The sequence below is a fragment of the Pithys albifrons genome, chromosome 1 (genome assembly GCF_047495875.1).
Source record: "Pithys albifrons albifrons isolate INPA30051 chromosome 1, PitAlb_v1, whole genome shotgun sequence".
NCBI classification, from domain to species: domain Eukaryota; kingdom Metazoa; phylum Chordata; class Aves; order Passeriformes; family Thamnophilidae; genus Pithys; species Pithys albifrons.
This window is the reverse complement of record NC_092458.1, coordinates 71,016,565-71,033,349: the sequence shown is the minus strand read 5'-3', so window position 1 is coordinate 71,033,349 and position 16,785 is coordinate 71,016,565. Positions and strand designations below refer to the sequence as shown.

General features: G+C 42.9%; 1 protein-coding gene across 6 annotated transcripts in view; it reads right to left on the bottom strand.

Moving 5' to 3' along the window:
- LOC139671576 (protein O-glucosyltransferase 3-like) overlaps nt 1-16,785 on the bottom strand; it is a 53,677-nt gene that overhangs the window by 12,071 nt on the left and 24,821 nt on the right. For 4 of the 6 annotated variants that reach the window (XM_071554634.1, XM_071554644.1, XM_071554664.1 and 1 more), the window contains 2 exons: nt 15,112-15,238; nt 6,492-13,283 (listed from right to left, as the gene is read on the bottom strand). The exons of 1 other annotated variant lie outside the window; for it this stretch is intronic. In XM_071554634.1, the coding sequence (XP_071410735.1) occupies nt 7,978-13,283; nt 15,112-15,238 (5,433 nt within the window). In that variant the 3' untranslated portion in view covers nt 6,492-7,977. Of the gene's footprint in view, nt 1-1,354; nt 1,563-6,491; nt 13,284-15,111; nt 15,239-16,785 lie in introns of those variants that run through there. One more of the 6 variants, XM_071554673.1, reaches the window with a different exon arrangement.

Genomic DNA, 16,785 nt, shown 5'->3' with positions numbered 1-16,785 from the left:
CACTCTCCTAAATAATTCTTGGCATGGCTCAGCAGTCAGCATAGGCTGAGCCAACAGCTCTTCCCTGTCAGCAGCACGCATGCTCTGTCTTGTTTTGGAGCCTACAGTATGTCCTGGTATGAATGGAGACCACTCCATGCCAGATGGCACTGGGACCTGGAAACTTTCCTGGGACATTGAATTTATTAACATAAATACTAACCCACACAAATGCACTGAGGTCAAAAGTAGGTTCTCAGTACCCATGTCCTACCAGTTTATCTTGGAGGCTTTAAACTAGCATGAGAACGCAATTGAGCTTCACACCTTTTCACCTTTAGCAACCTGCTTGAACCCAAGGCTCTCCCCGTGCAGCTGAGCTCAGCCTCCACTTTGCTGGCAGGGAGTATGCAGTTGGATTCTTGAGTGCAATTACAAAACTGCACTGAAATCCAGCACCAAGCTGTAACAGCAGCTGGAGAAAGTCCAGACCTGAAGTATTAGGAATTCTGTCAGACTGAAGACATAACCTGTATAATATATGTCTATTCTCCAATTTCACAAGCAGTAACCTTCAAACTACAAAACATGAAGAAGCCATGCATACTTGGTAGATACCCTCTCAATACCATCTAAATGAACAGTAAATAATACAGAATTAAATAAGTAGTTTCTACCCTATACAAATTAACAACACAGGATTTCCACTGGAGCGATCTCAGGGTTATCTTCGTTATGGAATCCATGATGCAGAAGTAATTTTTATTCTGAATTTAAACTATTAATATAGAGCTTGCAGAGAGTTAACCTGAAGCATCAAGCTGCTAACTGGCAGCCTGCGAGAACAAACACAATTCCCACTCTCAGAAGTGTCATGGGATGGCTTATGCTGAGTAAACAGCGTAAGAAAATTACTCCTTAACTGAGCAGCAGCAGGATAACGGAACCCAGAGGGCCTTGCTGACCGAGACAGAAATTTTAAGCAACTGGTATGTGTGCAGCAGTAGAGATAATTGCGGTACCACTTCCCAGCAGGGTATTGTGATTTTACACCCATTCGCTCCACGAGCACTGGTTTATTTTGAGCTTGCTGTTTTGCTGCTGTAAATCCCATACTGTGTAGAGGAGGCTAATTGTGAAAGAAGGAGGCATTGGGCTACACCAGGAGAAAGGCGAGGTCTGACCACGTGCGTGTCCCGGGGGATGAGGGACGGGGCGCGGGGGCAGCCCGGGACCAGCGACGGCACAGCGAGCGCTCGAAGTGGGGAAGGAAGGAAGAGGGGAAGGGAAAGGCACCTCCGTTCAGCTCCTGGGGGGAAATCGCAGCCATGCGCAAAACCGCGCCCCTCCCCGCTCCCGAGCACACACACAGTACCTGGCGGGGAGCGGGAGAAGTTGTGTCCGGCCGCGCTGACGGCCTGGATGTAGAAGTACCGCACGGGCAGGGTGAGCCCCGCGTCCAGCCCGGGGCCCCACGCCAGACTCCGCTCGGCACTAACGCGGTCCGCCGGCTCGGCCGCCCGCAGCACGGGCCATGCTGTGCCCAGCAGCAGCACTAGTAGCGGCCACCCCCAGGCCCCCATCGCCCCGCGGTCCTCCATCGCCCCCTGGGTCCCCACTGCCCCGCCGCCCCCCACCGCCCTCGGCCGCCGAGCTCCGCCGCGCTGGCCGCGCCCGCTCGGAGCGGGGTCCGCGGCCTCTCCCCGCCCCGCGGGGCGGCCCGACGGGACCGGGGCCGGGTACAGCCGGAGGGAGGGGCGGGAAGAGCCGGACTCCCCCTCTGAATCCGGCACCGCCTTTCCTCCTTCTCCTCCGCCTCCCGCCGCTGCCCGGGAGGCGATGCAGGACGCGGGCACGGGGAGGTCGGGGGGTGAGAACCTCCGCCGGCAGAACCCGTGTGCGATGGACCGTGCCCTACCCCCGGGGCTCTGCCATCCCGCATAGCGGCCGGCCCGAGGGTCTGAGCCATCCCGCACAGGAACCGGCCCCCGGGGCTCTGCCATCCCGCACGGAGCGCCGCGGAGGTCCCGGGCACGGGGCCGGATTCGGGGCCGGGCACTTGCGAGAAAAGCCGGTGTGAGAGGAGAAGCGGGACTCGGCCCCGCTGCTTTGCGGGAGGCTGTGCTGCACCCAGCGCTTGCCTGTCCCGAGAGGTTTTCCTTCCCTGACCGTGGGCTCTGTGTGGGACACGCCGAAGAGCAGATGATTAGTTGTGTGTGTCATTTCCCTCTGAAACAACACGTTGCCTGTGGTTAGGATAGCATGCAGCCGCTAATCGAACAGCTGGTGGGAATTCAAAGACGAAAAAATCATCTTTCTCTAAAGCTTATTGTTACTGCCTGTGCCAGCTTACGTACAGAGATTGCTGCAAAAGCACAAGAAAAAAAACATGACATAATTTAAAATTCGTCCTTGGCATTTCTAGGATTTCCAACAGCGACCGTATTTAAAGCTAAAGACAGAGCAGGGACCCCGTTGTGACGCACTGGCACGTTGCCCACCCAGCACAGCTTAAGCAGATATCCAAGCTCAGTGCTCCTGAGGCTTGTGGGTGAGATGTTGCTGGTGGCCCTCCTTAGTGCAGTGATGTGTGGTGATGGAGGAAGAGGCATCACTGGATTATTCCCTAGAAAATGTAACAACAAAGTAATTTTATGGATTTAAAATGTTGGGATACAGGTACAGAGGGAAAAACTCCAACCCTTGTCTCCTAAGGTTGTTTTATCATTTTTACTAGGAGCATCTGCTGCTACTGGAAAGAAATATTTTGGGATGTCAGGAAATGGGAGGTCTTGCAAGGTTGTAGGAGAATTAAATCAAGCTTCTGGGCAAGCCTGGATTTTCACATGCAAAGCAATGAGAGCACAAATGAATGCTGCCTGTTTTTGAAGAACATGAACTTCAAGTCTCTGTGCATACAGACCATGAAAAACAGGTTCCTTGAAAGGGGAATTATCAAGTCTGGTTTCCTCCTTGCTTTTGAGTCTCCTCAACTCTCTTCAGATAGCCACAGATCTCCACCAAATACCATGTGTGATATTCCCAACAGTCAAGAGAAAACTTGTGTAGTGTTAAAATGGAGTTATGTATGTACTTCTTGGCCAAATAGTACAGCACCAGCTGTGGCTGTCAGCGCAGAGATCAGCGAAGGCAGCTTTCCTCTCCCTCTTGAGCACACTTGAGAAGGTGACTGGGAACAGTCAGTGTCAATTGACCAAGGGCCAATCATGCCTTGCAGACCCAATTGCCTTGGCAATAAACTGGCTCTACAGATGAATGGCTTGATGAAGGGTGGGGAATGGATTGACAGCAGCCCTGTGGAGAAGGACTTGGAGGTATTGGTGGATGAGAGGCTGGACATGAGCTGGCTGTATGTATTTGCAGCCCAGAAAGCCAATCACATCCTGGGCTGCATCAGAAGCAATGTGGACAGTGGGTCAAGGGAGGGCATTCTGCCCCTTCTCTGCTCTGGTGAGACCCCACCTGGAGTGCTGTCCCGCTCTGGGGTCCTCAGCATAGGAAGGACATGGACCTGTTAAAGCAAATCAAGAGGAGGCCACAGAGATGATCAGAGGGCTGAAGCACCTCTCCTGTGAGTACAGGCTGAGAGGGCTGGGGTTGTTCTGCCTGAAGAAAAGGCTCCAGGGAGACCTTATTCCTGTAGCTAAAGGGGGCCTACAGGAAGGCTGGAGAGGGAACTTTTATCAAGGACATGTAATGATAGGACAAGGGGAAATGTCTTCAAACTGAAAGTGAGTAGGTTTAGATTGGATGTTATGAAGAAATTCTTCACTATGAGGAAGGTGAGACACTGGCACAGGCTATGCAGAGAAGTTGTGGATGCCCCAACCCTGCCTTCCAAATCAGGTTGGATAGGGCTTTGAGTAACCTGGTCTAGTGAAAGATGTTCCCTGCCTATGGCAGAGGGATTGGACCTAGATGATCTTGAAGGTTGCTTCCAACCCAAACCATCCTATGATTCTATGAGGAGAGTGCAGGGAATGTCATTTACCTTGAATTTAGCATAGATGTCACTATCTCCCATAATGCTCTTGTATCCAAGTTAGGATGTTATAGTCTGGATGGGGAAAAAACAGATGGGTAAAAAAGCACCAGGATGGTTTCCTGGACTTTGAGAAGGCTGGTTAATGGGTTGTCACTACCCACCAGCTGCTAGCAATGGAAGTACTGCGGGGACCTGACCTGCAATGAAGTGATGGAGAAGCTCAGCAGCATGGCTGTCAGCAGGGCATGCAGGGCAGAGCACATCACTCTGCCCTGCATGAGGCAAACAGCATCTAGGGCAGCTGAGAGGCCACATCATGCAGCAGGTTGTGGGGACAGGGCAGGGCTCAGGTCAGTCAGGGACATCAATCTGCAGATCAGGATCAGTCCCTGTGAGGGGAACTGGGGTCAGACACAGCTCTAGCACAGCTGCCTAGGGCTGGACATGTCAGCCTGCAGGTGGAGCCCACAGCTGGCCAGGCAGGCAGTGGGGAGATCGAGACCAATGACCTACAGCATCAGTGGGGCGGGGACTGGTGGCTCCACGCTGGGCTGAAATGGTGTCCTGAGCCATGAGCAGAGGGGACAGAGCCCTGAGGAGTGGGGGGAGTCAAGGCCTGTTGGTGCTTTTGGCCTCCTGTCCCTGGGAAGGAGCCACCCTTATGCTGGTATGGGTTGGGACCAATTGCTGGAGCAGCTCTGAGGGAACAGCCCTGGGGGTCCTGGTGGGCAGTGAGAGGGACATGAGCCATCAGTGAGTCCTGGCAGCAACAATGGCCAACAGCAGCCTGGGCTGTATGAACGGAGGCAGAGACAGAGGTTGAGAGGAGTCATTATCCTCCTCCACTCAGTACTTCTTAGACCACATCTAGATCCTGTATGCAGTTCTGGGCTTCCCAATACAAGACATCAATAAACTGGTTCAAATTCAGGGAAGACCACTGAGATGGTGGGACTGGAGCACCTGCCCTGCGAGAAGAGGCTAGGAGAGCTGGGCTTGTTAAGTAAGTCTGTTAAGAGATAACTTCAATGAGGGGATGGACCTTACAGAAGCGCTCAGTGCTCCCAGGGAGATCATGAGATGGTGCCTGGCAGAAGAATGAGAGACAACCGGCATGACTGGAAAGAAGAGATGGTCAACCTGTAACATGTCTATATTACAGGCTGCCCAGAGAGGCTGTCCAGTCTCCAGCCTCAGAGATTTTCAAGCCTCAGCTGGATGAAGCCTTGAGCAGCCTGCCCTGACCTCCAAGCCAATCTTCTGTAAACAGGAGGTAGGACCAGAGACCTTCTGAGGTCACTTCCACCCTGAATTACCCTTTGATGAAACCATGAGATTTCTGTCCCTCCTTTCAAATGTCATCAAGATGGTAGAATGCTCAAAGATCATCTGGGGACAGCTAGGTGGACAGCAGTCTAGATGGAACCACCACCTAAGTTCATAAACCATGTTTCCTTCTGAAATCAGGGCTGAGGTACTGCGTCACTGAGCTCACATACCACATATACTGGCTGTAGTAATTAAGGTTGAAAAACTGTGATGAGTCTCACACATTATCACACTGCACATGGCAGCCAGGTTTCACCAAGGCCTAAATTACAGCTGAAGGGATTTTCACGTGGAGCTTATCACCTTGTAAAACTGCTCATCAAACATTATCCTTGGCCACTACATGGAGTACTGGCTCCTCAAGGTACGTTGTAGGCATATGGCTCACTAAGGGCCTAATATTTCTACTGTAAAGATTCTACCACTGATGGAAAACTGTTTCTGGGCTGGAGACTCATCAGCTGGTGGGACAGGAGAAGGAGACACATCCTTCCTCTGTAGGAGGCAGGACTGAGCCATGAAGCTGACATGACTGCTGGCTACAGCTGCAAGATGGACCAAGGCTGACTGCCCCTTTCAAAATCCATGACATTTCTGGCCATCAGGACCCTGGCAACTATACTAAGATACTGTTCAAATAGTCTGTGGTGTTCACAGTAAATGAAAAACAAATACAGTACCAATAAGTTGTTTTCCTTTGAATGCAGAATTTATTTCAAACAAATAGTTTTAAATATGAAAATCCTATAAATTATGAATATTTATAGAATATATTTTTGCCAAAGAAAAAGCTTGGAAGAGTGAAAGTGTCAAAATGTGGCTCTGCTACACTGAATAGAACTGATTGCTATTCAAAGGGTATTTCTCCCTATGTTTTCATGCAATTGACTGCTAAAACAGAATACTGTTATCCAGTGTAAATTCTAGTTTGCAGATTTTCAACAGGCTGCAGTCTTCCACAACATATTTACAAACAAAGCAGTTTTTACTTGCTTACATTAAATCAAGCCATTTGATCTCCTGTACATACACAACACGGCAAATGGAAAAAATTTTCATTTTTTGCCAGCAAGGTGAGAACTTAATCCAACTCCTGTTGAACAGGTAGAAAATAATTAAAAATAAAAATGTTCTAAACTATTCACTTCTAATCAAGAAAAACTGTACAACCATATGCTTCTCTTGTAAATGTTTCTTTTATTATTCTTTACCTTATGTAGGCTTTTTGGATTAATGCATTTAGCAGAAATATACAGCAGCAGAAATTCTGCGTGGATATTCATCTTGTTTTATTGTTTTACTCTAGAGAATCCTGTACACAGAGAATAAAGCCATTTACAGAAAAACATAATTTCTCATTAAAATACCACATTTTACAAGACTGCAATTATACAAGTGCCCCTTTCCTTCCAGCATTGCCTATGTCAGTATACTCTTGCATCCTTCTGGAACAGGCATGTCATAGAGATCAATTCTGACTATAAATACATAGTTTATATTATTGTCCTTCTATGTACAACAAAAGACACATTACCCCAGCATAAAGTAATAATACTTATATATCAGTACAGATTTGAACTATAGACCCACTTCTTTAACGAAGTTTACAGTATAAAAATGATACCTGTTACCTACTACATATTTTCATCTTTCAGTTTCTTGTAGTCAGTGATACAAGGATTGCTCATTTTGTGTAAAATATATTATTTTAAAATACCAATATATTGTCCTTCCAGTTAGAAAAATATGTCTGTCCTACAGAACTTTCATTGAATCAAAAAGTGTATAAAAATATGGATCATCATTTTAGACCATATGTGAAATTAGAAATAAAGTAGAAGTAAATGTCTAATTATCTAAAAATACCATGTTCTGGCTCAATGAGAAAATTCTGATTTTCCATAAAAATCTATCAAAGTTTAGTTAGAAATTTAATGGCCAAGAACAAGTTTTTTAGTGCTGTACCCTGTGCTGAGCTGTTTCTCCTGCATTAGCAGCATTTCTGCAACTAACATTGCTCACTGCTCTTGTAATGCTGAAAAGTCTCAGTGTGGAATCCACCTCAACTGCATAGCAGAACAAACATCACCAAGGACATTGCTGCTATGCTTCCCAGGAATTCAGAAAAAGAACATTTATACAGAATATGCTGTAAAAACTTAAAAGGTTTCATTTTGTGAGGGTGTTTGTTCAGATTAGCATTATCTTGCTTGATCTGGTAAATGAGGAAAATCAGAGAAAAAGCAATTTATCAGCAACGTAACTTCTTGGCTTTCTATTAAGTTTTATAAGAAAAAGTAGCTCAAACTGGAATTTATCCATTCCAGCATGCATAGCTGGCAGGAGTCTAACTACTGCTTGCTGACTCAGAGGAAAGCCATCCCTGGACTTACACTGCCCAAAGCTCCACAGCTGTTTACCTTCTATTATTTTGGGAAGGGATTTTTTAACATTCTTTTTCCCTGCTAGGAGAAACAACAATGGTGAAGCCTCACATTTAACATAAAAGTCAAATGCTCAGGTAATGTAACATACTAAATCCTTTGAAACTAATGAAGTTGTACCAATTTAGAGCAGCACAAGAATGGGCTCAAAGTATTTGGTGTATTTTTCCCTGCCCAGAAAGTACCACACTATCATGCCATCTTAGTACCATGATCCCTTCATAGCTCTGATTCTTTATCTACCTCATCTAGGTAGTATTCATCATCAGTGGTGGTATCACTGTCTGAGTCAGAATAAGCAGCTGGGTCTTCCCCATAGATATCAGTCAGCTCTCGGGGCGATGAAGCAGCCGATGACATTTTGCTTCCAGCAGAACTTGAGCTCAAAAGCTCAGCCCTGTTTATAGAAGAGGCCTCTCTATCTCTGAAAGCATCAGGGTTATTAAGAAGACAAGGTCTCCATAATCGCCCTTCCGTGAGTGACCTCTTGATGTTTTCCAGGAAAGCCAACTGTTGTTCTTTGCCAAATATACCAAATTCAACAGACGGATACATCAAATTTCTAGTGCTGTAACATTTTTTTTCGTCTGATGCCCAGTTTTCATTTTCATCACAAGACAACAGCTCTGAGTAAGATTTAAATCTCTTCCCATGTATGCAATCTTTTGGTAGAATATTGCTTCCTGAGGCAGAGGTCTCAAGGGAATCTCGAGCACAAATACTCTCAGAAAGGTGACGCTCACGCTGGCTTTTCGCATGACTTTTGCGCAACTGATAGCTATTGAGGTTTGCATTTTCTAAGCTAGCAGACTGAGAGGTATTTTGGCACTGACCAAGCACTGTCTGGGAAGTCAAGTTTTGCTCTGGACTTGTGTCTGCCTGCAAGCAGCTATTTACATAGGTGTTTGAGTTTTTGTCACTTACAAGTGGCAAGGGAGGTGTGCAGGCACGACGGCTGGCTCTTCCTTTCTCATTGTTCTGTGGGTCTGATGTAGTAGCACTGGGCGAGATGGGCTGGCTTTTGCTTTCTAACCTGAGATCAAGTGTTTGGGAATTCTTATTTCTTGTGGTTACTGCTCTGTCTGGAAATAGGGCTGTGAGTCTTGCCCTATTTTCCACTTTTGCAGTAGTTTTTTTGGGACTGATGGCTTCCTTCAGTGTGTATGAGCTTGTAAAAGACCTCTGACTGGTGTTATTAACAAGCAAAGAAGGATCATTTTCATTTTCAGTCTTCTTATTCTCAGCTGGTTTTGGTCTTGATGTATTCTTATCAGCATCCGGACTGTGATTCTGATTTTCATCCTCCAACTGCAGGAATGGCTGGTGAGAATCCTTTGAAATCAGCGAGTCAAGGGACATGTTCACCTCTGAAGAAGTGGCATTTCCATTGTTCTGTGAAAAAATGTTACTTATGTGCGGTTTGGGGGGTAAATTTTTACTTGAAAATTTTCTACTTGTTTTGTAAACAGCTGCCAGTTTATTTTTAATTGAAGGTCTGTTTTTCCTTTTTTCTATATCTTTGACTTTGTCTCTTGTGAAATCAGAGAGCAGCTTGTTCTCATCTTCTGCAGTCCGTGTTATCTTCTGATCTTGTGTAACCCTGAGGACTTTATCTTTAATGTTCAGACAGCCTTCACTGTGCCTTTCTAACTCCTGCACACCACTATAAACTTTATCCATCTGAATACTCTGTGAATTTTTCTCTTTTTTAATTTTTGAATTCTTTACTTCATCTGTATCTGTGCTACTCCCTTTGTCTAGCTGAAGTAATAGATCAGCACTGGAAGCTGTGCTTACCTCAGTTGTTTTGCTCTGAGGTTCTGAAAACACTTTGCTACAAGAGTTTAAATAATTTGCATTTTTTCTTGAACTGTCAGCTCTTAATTGCAGTCCACTACCTTTGCTATTACACAGAGGGGTGGTTTGGTGTAGACAATTTACTCTCTGTTTGACTTCGGTACTATCCCTGTATGTATTTTCCACAGGAGCATGCTCTGTCTTACAACTCCTTCCAAGGGAACTCTTCTCTCCTGAGCGGAGGAGTAAACTGTTCAGATTTTTCTTGGTGTTCACTTTAGGAGGCTGACAGCAGCTTTCAGAGTTTCCCTTCTGTATAGTGATTTTATTTGTTGAAGTAGAATACAAAGGATTCTCTAAACGTCTGCCTGGCTTGGGAGGGGTTGATAAAGTGGACATTAGTGGTGTGGGTCTTTGTAAAATTTCCTTCTTTTCTTTTAGACCCATTTTTGCATTTTGGCTGTCTGAAGCATCAGAAATGGTCTTACCTGACTTAGCCACTATTGCAGCGGATTGTGGACCACCAAAAGAAATTTCTTTTGTCACTGCGTCAGAAAGCACATTTTCTGCTAAAGAAAGATCTGCTGAATTATCTTTCCTGCTATGTACCATACTCCCTGACTCCTTACAGCTAGGGGATAAGTGGGAATTCTCTTCTTCACTATCAACAGAAGTTCTCAAGATCTGAGGTGTGACCAGAGCTGAAGGTACTTGATCTGAAGAATATGAAGGCTCTTCTTTTTCTGAAGTAGTGGGGAAAAAAACATTTGCTAAACTCAGATGATCTTCATTTTTCTTGTTTTGTATTCTTGGAGACTGAGCATTTTCTTTGGGACAAGGTAAATCTGCATCCTCTGTATTATCTCTAAAGAGGCTACAAAATGTTTTTGAATGCCTCCGTGGTAATGTGTAATAAATTGAAACTAGTTCATGATATTTAACATGATCTTCATCAACACAAACTGTAAATGTGCTTGTGGTTTTATATTTCTGCAAAAAATTTCCCCCTTCCTTATAATCTGAAAACATAGAGGATTCTCTTCTGCTTAGATGTCTACATCTGTCTGTCAGGTCAACTGATGTACTGCTTACTGAATCATTAACACTTTTGGTTAAAGGTCTGTGGTAATCTTTGTTACTTCCAGCAGCATTTAATGATGCTGATGTTGAAAAAGAACGTTTTGAGTCTAAACAAGACACATCTCTTTGATTAGAATAAAAGGCATCAGCTCTACACGGAGTTTCAGACCTTAAACTATTGTATGTTGTTCTATTTTCTCTAGGTAAAGAGATGGGCATATCTGACATAATACTGCCAGCAATGCTAGCTGATTTTCTAGGCAAAGTGTAATAAATAACAAGGGGATCATGAGATTTGGAGCTGTTCCTGCCAGAGGAGCCAGTAATACTGCAGCTACTGGTATGTCTTGGCAAGCTGTCTTGCTTGTAAAGCCTTTCAATACAAGGTGAATTACTCCTTATTTCTCCACTTCCATTTTCTAGGCAAAAATAACTTGAACTATTTTCAGAGATATTGCAGTCACCATCATAGTTACGCATATATATATTTTCAAAATTTCCATTTTGTGGAGCACTAGTAGTGAATTGTCCATTACAGTCCTTAGGAACTAAAGTGCTTGCATTTTGCAGTGTTTTCTGTGAAATCTGTTTGCTAACACCTATTCTGCTGACTTGAGTTGTTTTCTTCCCTTCTGCTTCAGAGTCAGTAACTGTGCAATTTACTGAAGAGATAGTTGGTGTTCTTAAGCATTTAGAATTATCTTTATGAGAAAGTGCTTGTGGAGAGCTTTGTGAGGAGCTGGATGACCATTCAGGAGGACAGGATAGCCTACCTTGACAGTTTGCTAATTTTTCAGTGGATGGAGCAGAAGCAACATTCAGCAGTGAGGACTGTCTCTTTGGAGCATCTTGGTTAATGGCTTCTGCACTCTGATTATGCTGTTCAATGTTCTCTCTTTGTGCTGCATAATGCAGACTATGTTCCCATTCTTTCTGACTTGTAAGAAAATGTTCCTTTCTCCTCTCATCAGCTGGCAAAATACAGGAAGGCTGACTGAACACACTGTTGGGTGGGCAATTATTTTCCTTCATTTGTACATTTCTTTTATCACTGTTTGACGTATAAATTTTCTCAGTATCTCCTCTGGCAGTGACTTGGGTTTGTCTCTTTGATGTGATCGTGTTAATGAGAGATACATCTCTTTGCCATATGGCAGAAGCAGGGCTGTTAGAGGAAAAACTCTGGGTGTTGATGTAGCTTGTATCTGCTTGTTGAAGAACTGACTGTAATGGCATGTCTTCATCTGGCTGTTGCATACCTTCAGCCTTTCCTGGTTGTGTAAAGTCTGCTTTAGTACTCCTTTGGGTTATGACAGCTGAATTCCTGTTCAGTCCTGCAGGTTTTGTTTGGTTCTTTGATTTAGGAAAGACTGACTCATCACTTCTGATACTAGATGAAGAAACTGAAGAGTTACAACTTAGCCAAGGCTGACAGCCCTCGGTGAATTCTGAAAAAGTTCTGTTTGCGTTTCTTGTTATCCTTTTGATACTTGTATTTTCTGAAGAGTACAAGTGAAAATTGTTCTCCAGGCGCTGTGAAGCAAATTTAGCATTCTTCATATGTGGCCACTGCTGGTCATTTAAATTAGCCATAAACACTTCAAAGCTGGCATCAGGGGAAATAAACGCTTCATCACTGTAACACTGAGGAATATCAGCACAAGAAGGATAGCAGTCTTTTTTTCCGTAAGAATTTTTTTTGTTTCCATAAAATTTGCCATGAGAAGAGATATCTCTATAGTAGGATCTAGAGAGATTATTTTCTGATTTGTATAAAGGATAATTTTCCCAGTTATCGAAGGGCAATGGAGAGGTAGCTTCATCAGGGCAACTAACTCTACTAAAGCAATTAGTGCCTGAAATAGATCTTCTGTAGTGGTGTTTTGGATGGTAACATGTGTATTTCTTCGTTTCTTGCAAAGAGCTGGGATATCTACCATGGTCTGTAGCATGAAATTCCATCAGTGATTGAGTTCTAAACATTTTTTCTGGAGCTGATGTTTGTCCAGGTAAGTCTGGTGTGTTGTTCCACACAATAGAAGACAGAGGAATTCTCTTTGGGTTCTGTCGACCAAACTTTGGTACAAAACCATTCTTGCTCTCCCTTGCCAATGAATGCTGTAAACTAGATGCTGACAGCTGGTCAGAAGATACTGACGATGGACATCTACGAAGGGAACATACAGAGTAACTTCTGCCAGCTGTATCCCTGTTCACACAGCTCTTGTGCCTGAATCCGCTGTTCTGCGTTATGGAAGGGGGATATAAGCTCCCTTCTGAAGACCGTCCGAAAGAGACAGCAGACAGCCTTCTGCGGTGCAGATGGGGGTTTCCATCGAGTGGATCACCATACTTGCAATCTTCTGGAAAGGCTGTCTGGTGCCAATTTATATATGCACTGTGTAATTTCCTTGGTTTGATGAAGAGCTTGTGTTCATCTTTGGCCCTTAGTGTTCTCAGTCCATCTGGGAAAAATGTGTTAGGTATGTCACTCCAGTCATTTCTCTGTTGCCCCCTACTAGCAATCTGCCTCTTTGAAGTAGGGAAAGCACTGGATTGGACATTTGATGCACTGCTAGTAGAACTTGTCCTGTCCAAAGGGTCCTGGGCTTGTTCCTGGGCCAGCTGGTCATCCAGATCATTTAGAACTGCACAGGGAAAAAAAAGATACTTTGTTGTGTTTTCTTTAATTATCTTCTGATATTTATGTTTAAGTTTCATGTACTACATTAATAATCAGAACTGGTTTTAAGAGGAGTCAGCTTCTCCGCATCCAAAACCCTTCCCAAACCACACATTCTTCTTCCATAGGACCTTTCGGCAGTCACCCATTATGACTACAAGGAAAAAAATGCTCTCCTCCATGACTGCTCTTAAAACTGCTCTTTGCTTAATTATTAGTCTTTATGCTATTTAAAAGAAAAACAAACAATTTGAAGTCTGAATTCTTACTCATGTGCTATATATATGTGTGTATGTAAACTTTCCAAATCTAGTTTGTAAGCAAAAAAATCCCTGAAAAGAATTCACTAGGCAAACGTGGACCTTTCTGTATGTTCACAAACCACAGCTATGATGTAACTGTAAGAAAACAAAGAATCCTGCAAAGCATCAAACAAGTATATTCAGTAGTCTGGCATGTCCACTGTTTGTTTCATTCATAAAAGAAATTCTCTGCTAAGTTGTAGTTTATTACTTTAAAATGAGCACCAAATATGTATTTTTATATATATATAGACAACCTCAAGACCTGAAATTAAACACTATACAGCTCAATTAACTGAGATACTCAGCCAGAAGACTGACTGCAATGTATTAAAAATATTTTTATTATCAAAACCAATTATGCCTTTGCTAATTGTATTCATTTTGTATTTTGAAAATAACACAAATATGACTGTTCTGTTATAAAATTTCCTAATCCACTTAAACAAATGAGACTGACTGATCAGTCATTACAGATCAGTGCTAATTGTGCAGAGTCATTAAGAAAGCATTGCTAGGTATGTATAGTCAGAATAAAAGGTGATCCAAAGGTAGTAAAATTTTCCATTTTTCTAAGTTCCTATTCAGCACACAAAAGAGAAGGCTCTTGAGAAACTCAGCTTAGAACAAGACAAAAGCTGAGTTGTTTGTGAGTCCTCCATTTGGAGGACAGGAGCCAAGCTGTGTACAGCTTTCCTCTATCAGTGGGCGAGTGTGCAGTTATGTCAGACACACAGAGTGGTGCTGGGCTGAGTTTCAGAAGAACCACTGTCCACCATGCAGTGCTCTCCTCTCCCAGCACCACCACCTCACCCACTGCTTCCTAATCATACTTTCAGTCTGTGATCTGCTGTAATTGTGGATGGTAGAAAGGAATATGCATGGACAGTTTTTTGCATAGATCTGAGCAAATCTGGAAAGTTTATGGAAAAACATTTCTGTACTCCCATAGGCTGAGTCTGATCTTGCCTCTCTTCCCAGTGTGAGGACAAAAAAAAAACCAACCAAAAAGGACTCCTGACTGGGGCTATCAGGGTCCAAGAAAACTAACTGAATGCCACAATGCCTCTTGCTTCTGTAGTTTGAGGCTTTACAGTTTATAAAACCAGGCCCAGTAATTCACCATTATCAAAGTTATGCATGCAGGGAACTGGGAAGAAATTCTTCTCACATAATCACATCTGCATCTAAATGATGCAGTAGGGGCACCTGACAGAAATAACAAGAGAGAACTGAACACTTTTGCATGTGATTCTTAACTGTATCAGTATGAGATGAAATGCATTCTAAGAGTGATCAGTGACACATCTTGAAGTCATTTTCACAGTAAACATTCTGCTGTCAAACAAAATCAGCAAAAAGTAGCCACTCTGCTAGAAAGTAATGAGCCGTATCTCTACAGCCTGTGCTTTTGCAGAAAATTCTCAAACCAGTCACTACAGTCATTTCTGGTAACAATAGTATCAGAACAAAGTAAGGACACACACTTACCACTGAAAAACTCCTTCTCTAGCTGTTCATTCCATTCCTGTATACTTTTCTCCATCATTTCATTTTGGTTTGTATCAAAAGAATGACCAGTCATTTCAGCTGACATTGGGGAATTACACATTTCAGCCTGTTAAAAATTGTAAGTTAACACGGTTTTATTTCCACATGTGGGTTCAGATCATGTTTTACATGTCTCATCATGAATCGTGTCACAAGACCCAGAGGTCAGCAAACTCTTTGTGGATCTATTAAAAACTGTATTATCAAAATACACAGCTGAAGATTGTAGTTGCATGCATTTTAGAGACTTTTCCACATGTAATAAGGAGAATTACTAATCTTGTCCTCATACTGTAGCATATTTTGGATACATGAGTTATAACTACCTTATAATAAGGGCATAGTTTACTTATTTTATCCATATGCATCCTTATTGCATTGTATCTCCTTAAGGCGTTGGATCTCTTAGTTTTTCTCAATCTGTTCTTCCTTGACCAGCATATTTTAAAATTCACACACTGACTCCCCAACAGATATTTAATAATTTAACCCTACAGCCAATTTTCTTATAGCAAGACAGCAGTTAGTAGTAAAAGTGGGTAAAATGTCTTCCTATTCCCCATCTGTGTTTGGTTTACATGATAAGCTGGAGAGGTTCTACCCCACCCATATTCCTCTCAGCTCACAGTCTCAGATGGTAGAAGAGCAGACAACTGCTGAACTGCTGACTTATTTTAGCTGAAACTCTTTTGCCTTTTTTTTTTTTTTAAAAGAAAACCCTTGCTAGTTTTTTGTTCTCAATATTCATAATACTTTACTTGTCTAGCTAAAATACAGATTTATACAATATGTTTATATAAAAGGCAGGATTCTCTGATAAGATCCTTGTTCTGTCATATATTATTATAGATTATCCTTTTGTTTTTGAAATATGAGCAAAGGGAGGTGGCCAATTTGCCTCCTCTGTGCTTTTGATTATATACTGTACAACTTCTTAGTTCCTTCTGTGGTTATACCGCTCAAGTGAAGAGAAGGAAAGACATGACAGTAATATAATAACGTACGGAATTCAAGTAGAAAATATCATCTTTGGAAGAAAGTCTGCTATTTCAATAGCATGCACTTAGATTTTATCAGAAATAAATCTGTTGTTTCATCCTTAAAATGAGCTTGTGCTTACAAAATGGAACATTCACCCAAATAATAATTTCCTACTATCAGAATTTACATTTACATGGCAACTGTGCATGGCTTTAGCTTGCTGCATGGCCAAGTCAGCTACTCTTTTTCAACATTGTACAATGAAGTGAAGTAAGCACACTAGATTATTTATTCAGTGTGAGTTTTGATCTATTTGGATTTTGCCTACAGTTGCCAAGATATGTGAGGGTCTTGGCCTAGGAAATGATTCATGTAATTATTCTGTCATTATGAGTGAACTGAAATCTGGCAGAGCTAGACTTAGGGTTTACCTGTGAAAGCTTTGGACTTGTACAGTTAAGGGCAAGCTCATTCTACAACATTCAACAACTTCACAATACAGACATTTTACTCAGCATTTAAAACAAGAGCTGCAAGGACACTATTTAAACAGAAGTTGTATCAACAGCATAAACCAAGGGGGCTGGTTTTTGAAAAACCTGTAGTTGAAACATTGTTGACAATAAACTCATA